This window comes from Galeopterus variegatus, unplaced genomic scaffold, assembly GCF_000696425.1.
Source record: "Galeopterus variegatus unplaced genomic scaffold, G_variegatus-3.0.2 Scaffold7602, whole genome shotgun sequence".
Lineage (NCBI taxonomy): Eukaryota > Metazoa > Chordata > Mammalia > Dermoptera > Cynocephalidae > Galeopterus > Galeopterus variegatus.
The window spans coordinates 39,273-47,494 of NW_007733713.1; the positions used below are offsets into that span (position 1 = coordinate 39,273).

An 8,222-nucleotide genomic window follows, 5' to 3' on the forward strand; every position below is an offset into this window, starting at 1 on the left:
ATGATGCTACAAAGAGTAAGTATTTCTTTTTCAGCACTGGCTGACAATAAAACAGGTTCCATCTTGGGGAAAGTTTCCTCCTTTAAAGTAAATGCCTTTTCATAGTGAATGCTTTATAATTTAAGGAAGACTTTTGTATATTTTTTAATTTAATCCTTCACATTTATAAGCTAATACTCTGTGAACGATTAAATACAATTCAGAAAATAAGCAAGGATGTTTTCTTCATGTTTTTTCCACATTGTGAAAATCCAAACTATGGAAAAATCTGTATTTTTTTTCTTTTTTTAATTTTCCTCTTTTTTAAAACATTATTTTTTCATCAAATAGTTAAAATATATTCTAACATCAATTTAGAGTAGGCTTAAGGAAAAATGCTCTTTCATACTGCTGTCAAATATTTTGGCCCAGATCCTCTGGTGTTTTGAACTCCAGTTATATGTGTGTGGGTCTTCCTGGCAAATGTTACACTGGATTTAATTTGACTTAATTGGATAGGTAGACAATCCATGTGGTATATGTAGAGGGGTGGCAAGATCATTCTCATCAAAATGTCTATGTCCTCATCTGTCCCAGCACCTAAGTGAGTATGTGTAAAGGGATTCCTCTGCCCAAAGACAATAGAAAACAACCTGTATCCTAACCTTCTCACATGATCCTTTTTGTAATTGCAGGGATAAGTCAGCAAATGTTAAAGCTGATGGGGCTGGTCTCAGGTCTGAGTCCTGCATGCATTGCAGTCCACTACCTAGGAATATGACACTTGGGATCATGAAAATATGCGATGGGCCCAGAATGGGTGAAGGAGAAAGATCAAATCTAGAATGAAGGATTAAAGGATAAGGCTGTACCATGGTTCCACCTAGGAGAAATGAGTATTCCCTTCTAGATATTTTTAGGTGAAGAAGAGAGAGGCAATAGTCCTTCACGTAGAATTATGAGTCCACTTGAGGTGCACTGCAGCCCACACAGAACCCTGACACCTGCCTTTCTGCTACTGTTACAGCACCAAGTGGAGTTGTATTTTCCATCCCTACCCCTGCCTTTGGGATGAATTCTCTTGCTGTCATCTCCCCAACACCATTTTACCCTTTGCACACAATACTGAAAGCCACAGCTTAAATTAGATAGTGTAATATGTAGTACTTAAGTAGTTTTTGGAATTTTTTTTTTTTTTTTTTTTTAAAGATGACCGGTAAGGGGATCTTAACCCTTGACTTGGTGTTGTCAGCACCACGCTCAGCCAGTGAGCGAACCGGCCATCCCTATTTGGGATCCGAACCCAGGGCCTTGGTGTTATCAGCACCGCACTCTCCCGAGTGAGCCACGGGCCAGTCCTGAAATTTTTAAAATATAAAAAAAGGAAAAAAATCTTAGTGATAGATTTTTAAAAATGAGTAAACACATAACCGATATAATATGTCCTCATTAAAAGTATATAAAATAAATTTGATTATAAAAATTGTGGTCCATAAGTATTAAGATTTTTATTTTCCCAAATTGGTCTATAGAAATCCCAATAGACTCTTTCATAGAAATTGACAAGTTGATGCTAAAATTTATAGCTGATCCTAATGGTTCATGGATTCCATATCTGTGATTTTGCCTATTTGCTAAAATGTATTTGTAACCCTAAAAACAATGTGGCACTTTTGCAGTCATTCTTAGATATGCACAGAGCAATAAAAATTTTGTGGTGCCCAAAATGGACATTCCCAGCTGAGGTTGAACAAGGCAACACCCTGTCTTCTTGTTTCAGCTGTCATACTGCAGGGTGTCCTTTATGTGGACTGTTGAGTGTCATGTTTTTACATTTTTGTGCTTTTTGTTGGTGATTTTGCTGTTTAAAATGCCTCCCGTGCATAGTGCTAAAGTGCTGTATAGGGTTCCTAAGTGCAAGAAGGCTATGATGTGTCTTATGGAGAAAATATGTATGTTAGATAAGCTTCATTTAGGCATGAGTTATAGTGCTTTTGTTTGTTAGTTCAGTATTAATGAATCAACCGTATACGAGTATATTAAATAAGATGTGTTCAAAAAGAAACACACAGAAAACAAAGTTATATATCGACCAGTTAAAAATGTTGTGACCAGAGGCTCACAGGAACCCAACCCTGTTTTTCCTCTAGGAGCAATGGTTTTATTCTAATTCAGTGTTTGTGACAACATTATAAAACATAACTACCACAACTAACGGGAATTGACTATATATGAAAATGCAAAGGGCCTAGAATAGCCCAAACAACTTTGTAGAAAGTTGGAGAGTTTATACTGTCTGATTTCAAGGTTTACTATAAAGCTGTGGTATTTAAAACAATATAGTGCTGGCATACAAATAGACATATCAATCAGTGGAGCTGAACTGAGAGTCCAGAAATAGACCCATACATATACTCTCTCTTGATTTTTGACAAAGCCTTCAAGACAATTCAGTAGAGAAAGGTAAGTCCAAGGGCCCGCCTGTGGCTCACTTGGGAGAGTGTGGTGCTGATAACACCAAGGCCACGGGTTCGGATCCCTATATATGGATGGCCAGTTAGCTCACCTGGGAGAGTGTGGTGCTGATAACACCAAGGCCACGGGTTCGGATCCCTATATATGGATGGCCAGTTAGCTCACCTGGGAGAGTGTGGTGCTGACAACACCAGGTCAAGGGTTAAGATCCCCTTACCACACATCTTTAAAAAAATAAAAAATAAAAAAAAATAGGGCTGACCCCGTGGCTCACTCGGGAGAGTGCAGCACTGGGAGCACAGTGGTGCTCCTGCCACGGGTTCGGATCCTATATAGGGATGGCCGGTGCGCTCACTGGCTGAGCACGGTGCGGATGACACCAAGCCAAGGGTTACGATCCCCTTACCGGTCACAAAAAATAAAAATAAATAAAAAATAAAAAAATAAAGAAAGGTAAGTCCAACAGTTAGTGTTGGATCAACTGGGTAAACATGGAATAAAATAAACTTCAACATCCGCACACAATGTGCATAAATTAATTCAAGACAGATCATAGTCCTAAGCACAAAAATGAAAATTATAAATCTTCCAGAAGACAATATAAGAGTGCAAGAATATCCTCATGGCCTTGTGTAAGCAAAGATTTCTTGGAGGAAATGACAAAGGACTTGTATCTATAATATGTTAAAAACTCCTACAACTCAATACTAATAGATAAATACTAATAAATTTAAAAAACAGGTGAAAGTCTTGAATATATATGTCACAAAAAAAAGATTTATAAAGGTCAGTAAGTCACATGGAAAAATACTCATCATTAGTCATCAAGGAAATGTCAATTAAAATAATATGATTCTACTTCATGCCGAATAAATTGCCTAAAGTTAAAAAGTGAAAATTTCAAATGTTGACAAGGATATGAAGCAATAGGAACTTGGTCAATGGGTACAAAGTTACAATTAGAGGAAAGAAGTTCTGGTGTTCTGTGGCACAGTAGGGTAATTATAGTTAACAATAATGTAGCATATATTTCAAAATAGCTAGAAGAGAGGATTTTGAATGTTCTCACCACAAAGAAATGATAAATGTTTGAGGTGGTGGATATACTAATTACCCTGATTTGATCATTACACAGTGTATACATGTATTGAAACATCACATTGTACTCCATAAATACTAGTATGTACAATTATTGTGTGTCAATTAAAAATTTAAAAAATAGACTTTAGAAAAGTGAAAGATAAAAGGCTGAGAGGGAGACTCTGAGAGTTGGAAGGCGTCACAGGGCTTCTGCGCCCATTCTTGATTCAACTAGAACAGCTACCCTTTTTTTTCCCTTTTTTAAATACATACTGTCACTCTATAAAATGTCTTGAATGAAGAGTTATATATCTAAATATTTTTGTAAACAACTTAGGCATCATATGAACTAGCAGAAGATGAGCTCTTCAATACACAGTTTCAAGCTTTGACTGTAACAAGGAGCGGAAACACAAATGGAGGAGATACATGAGATTCTGATGTTTGTCTCTAATGCACAGTTGCTGTACTTCTCAGTTGACTCCAACCTTAATAGATATCTTATTCCTTTAGGAAAAGGAGAATCTTTGTAATTTGGAAAAGAAATACTCCAGCCTCTCTGGGGGAAAAGGGTTTCCTGTTAGCCCCAATACTCTAAAAGAGGTAAGCAATGAATTTATATGTCCACTCATGTCCTTATAAGTCAGAAGATATACCTCAGTTTTATGTGATTAGCTGAATAGCAAAAACACTAACTTACATAATTTGTGAAAGCACTCTATGCTTTGGTGGTTTTCCTGCCTTTCATTACTTATGCTTTGAAGCATTTTAAGGACTATCTTTGTGTCTAATGCAAATGCACATCATCTGTGTGTGTGTGTATATCTACATTTCTTGGCAGTGACATTGGGGGGTAACTTAGAGTTTCAAAAAATTTAGGATCTAGACCAAGATGAGTCTTTAATTCTCCTCTTACCTTCCTTTAATCTTCTCTCTCTCCTCCTCCCCTCTCTTACTTTACTTCTTTTTCTCTTGAGTTTTATAGAACATGAAAACCGCCCCAAGCATTCTGAGAGATAGTCTGGTTTCTTTCTTTTCTCCATTTCTTCCCTCCCCCCCATGTTGTTTCTGCTATTTCCCTCCTAAACTGGAAACTCCTATTTATATTAAGCTGTACCTACTCTTTATCCCAAACATTCCTCTTTCCGTAAGTCCCTGTCACCACTCTTCCTCAATACTTCTGATAGAGCTATGCTGCTAGAATGGTAGACTTTTTTAAGCATGATTTGAAAATTATCACCTTGACTGAGAAAGAAAGTAATTTTCTTTGTATTTATTCTTTTTTCTAAAAAAGCTTTCATAAGAATTTGCATAACCAAAAAAACTCCCTTTATTTATAAGTTGCTTATAAAAAGACAAAAGAGTTAGGAATTCCTACATAGAAAATATTGTTTTGTGTGTAGGTATGTGAAATAAAATGCTTCTCACAATAAAAAGTGTGACTAAATATGTGCCTCAGAAGCATTTTGTGAAATATTTCTACAAAAGCTGTATTAGATCATTGAGATTCATAGTCTCTCTCCATTATTCAGAACATGGAACTGATTCACAAGGGGTGGTGGTGGATGGAATGTCAGGAAAATGTCACCAAGGCGGGTAGGGGCAGATCTTTTGAGTCCTGTTAAGTTCTATTTTATTTATGATGGGAAGCATGAAGTGGTTTTAAGCAGGGAGGTGACATTATTTGATATCCATTTGTTAAAGATCACTCTGGGCTGCTCTGCAGATACTGGATTATAAGGAGCAAGAGGGGATGCAGGGAAACTAGTGTGGACATGGATGCAAGAGTAGAGACTGGAGACACTGATGGCTTGAATTAGAGAAATGGCAGAGAGATGGAGAGAATTAGCTGGGTTAGGATATATTGTGGAAGTAGAGTTGACAGCTCTTGCTGATAGATTGGGTGTGGGGATGAAATAAATAAAGGGAGGGGTCAGGAAAGATGCCACTATTCCAGTTTGAATAAGAAGGTGGATGGTGGGTGTCTTTTACTGAGATAGGGAAGACTAGGGAAGGAATAGGTTGAAGAGGGAAGATTTGGAGTTTGACTCCGGACATCATGAGTTTTTTTGATTTGTTGGGCTCTAGGGTATCTTCATCTCCTAATAAAAGAATAAAATTTAGGGAAGGAATAGGTTGAAGAGGGAAGATTTGGAGTTTGACTCCGGACATCGTGAGTTTTTTTGATTTGTTGGGCTCTAGGGTATCTTCATCTCCTAATAAAAGAATAAAATTTTTCCTTTTCTGTTAAGGAGTTGGTCTTTCTTTTTCCTGCAGACTTCTTGGTGTCAAAAGCACATTTGGCTCTTTGACTATTTTTCTGTGTCTGCAGCTCTTGGTCTTGTTTGTAGTTCTGCATTCTCTTTCATGTACCAAGCAGACTTGACTCACAGAATATTGCGATTTTCTTTTTTCTTTTTTCCTTTGTCATTCTGCTGTCTTTCATTCTCTCCTCTTTTCTTGTTTTTAAAGGAGTGATGAATTATAACCTAACTCTTTTAAAGAATTCCCACTTTTGGCAAATAGCATACATTTTTGAAGCAATTAATTAAGTTGTACAGTCTATGCTCATGAAAGGAATCAAACCTTGGCTTCGAACATTCTACTATCAAAAACTGAGCAAAAGTATAACTCAAAACTGTTCGTTTTCTTTCTGATTCATTATTGTAGATAAAATGAAATTTGATAACCAAATTGACTACTTCCTTTCTTCAGTTTAACCTTATAAAACTTTACTTAATATTTGTGCCCCTTTCTGAAGTACAAGACTTCGATGCATTTAATTTATAAACAGTCAACTCTAGCTTTCTCCACTTTATCATAATTATAAGTTCTCAGTAACATCCTTGATTTCCAGCCCGGAGTTTTTGCTTCACCAGCATAGTGATATCTTGCCTTTCCTGGAGGTACTTTTTGAAAAAAATAATGGGCTAATAGAAGAACCCAAGTGTCAAATTTAACTTCACTTTTAAAAAAGAGATGTTATTTTATACCTTTTATTCTTTTTTTTCCATATTGTTTACTGGTGTGGCAAAAATCTTGTGTAATTAGTTACTTTCCATGAAAATTTACAAGTGCCTTTTCCACAAATATAAATTCAGGAGTTTTGATTCTCAGAGATTTTGATTTATGGGTATATTATCTCTAAGCTGAAGCCAGAACTGAATTATTGAGTTCAAAGCTAACTGGAAATTCTCTGTCCCGGGGGTAGAGTTGGGGCTTGGGGAAGGTGCCTTGAATTGAAACATTCTGCAGTTGCAGCTCCTCCACCTGAGGGCCGTCTGTGTGTTCATGTGCATGTGCACTAGCGCGTTTGTTTCACTAGGGAAGGCTTGTCTGAGTGAGAGGATAGTGTCCTTTTTATTCTCATTTGGTTGAGATGCCTAAAAGCTAGACTCCATTACAAATAAATTACTGTCACATCAATGTTTTCTTAGTGCAAAACCCAGTAGTCCTCAACCCACTTTTACTCACACTCTAATTCATCAGGAAACAGAAGAAGAGGGGAACACTCTAAGAAAGAAGATTTGTGGAAAAGGCTCTTGAATTAGGGAGTAAGTGATTGCATTGCTGATTTTACATCTCAGATTTTTAGCTGCGTGATAATTGTAAACATATGTGTAGTGAGTGACAACCTCATTCTGTCACCAGAATGAATGCTGGTACCCCTGGATATTTTTTAATTGAAGGTGTTGGGTTACTTACAATATAGTCATCTTGATTTCACCAGAAAAATTATGTTTAATGTTTGGAATGCTATTTTTCAAGGTTAAGCACCGTAAATCCATTTTAATTGCTGATTATTCCCTTAATGAAACATTTGATAATATCACAGATATCTGGCTGTGCCGCTCTAAGCTAACTCCATTATACTGGGAACATTAATACTCTCGCATGCCTAAGCTCTTGCTTTCTTTGTGTTTAACTTCTGAATTCCTCCTTTTAGGGGTATATCAGTGTAAATGAAATTAATGAGCCATGTGGCAATTCCACGAATCTGTCCCCTTCCACTCAGTTCCCTGCTGCTGCTGATGCTGTTGCCACTGAGCCTGCCACCGCTGGGCTGGTGAGCCAGTCACAAAGTAAAGAGGTGTGTTGGCATGCCGTTTCATTCATTCACTGCTTTTACTCATGTCAAACATTAACCCACAGTGACTCGAAAGGAGGAAAATGAGGAGGGTGTGTGTGACAAATATATGTCTGTTTGGCCAGAGGGTCAGAGTGATGCTGAGTTTATAAAACATACCAATTTGGGGGTACTACTTAGCCAATTAAAACGCCGGAAACCATGAAATGTATGGTACAGGGTAGAGTACTGGAAGAAGTAAGTTCAAAGACATGAGCTCTGTGCCTTAGCACTCTAACCTGACCTAATTTTCTTGGAAATTAAAAAGCCTTTCTAAAAATGTTGGTTTGAATCACCTTTCCAGTTTAATTTTGTTTTCTATTTTGTTTTGTAACGTGGATATTTCTTAATGTTAATGTTATGCTGCTTTAAAGCATTCTGGGGAGGGGCCAATAATAGTCAATTAAAATACCTTCTAGGGACCAAGTTGTTTGCATTGTGGGATTTTAACAAGAGGCTAAATTGAAAGATATTGTCCATCATTTGCGACTTCTTGATTAAAATATAACAAAACAGAACAATCAGATTATCGATTTCATTTTTTTTTTGTCTTATTCTTTCA

General features: G+C 36.9%; 1 protein-coding gene across 4 annotated transcripts in view; it reads left to right on the forward strand.

The window, feature by feature from the left end:
- PHLDB2 (pleckstrin homology-like domain, family B, member 2) overlaps positions 1 to 8,222 on the forward strand; it is a 59,360-nt gene that overhangs the window by 23,387 nt on the left and 27,751 nt on the right. For 2 of the 4 annotated variants that reach the window (XM_008592113.1, XM_008592114.1), the window contains exon 5: positions 4,048 to 4,137. In XM_008592113.1, the coding sequence (XP_008590335.1) occupies positions 4,048 to 4,137 (90 nt within the window). Of the gene's footprint in view, positions 1 to 4,047; positions 4,138 to 7,480; positions 7,625 to 8,222 lie in introns of all 4 variants that reach the window. The other 2 variants (XM_008592112.1, XM_008592111.1) reach the window with 2 other exon arrangements.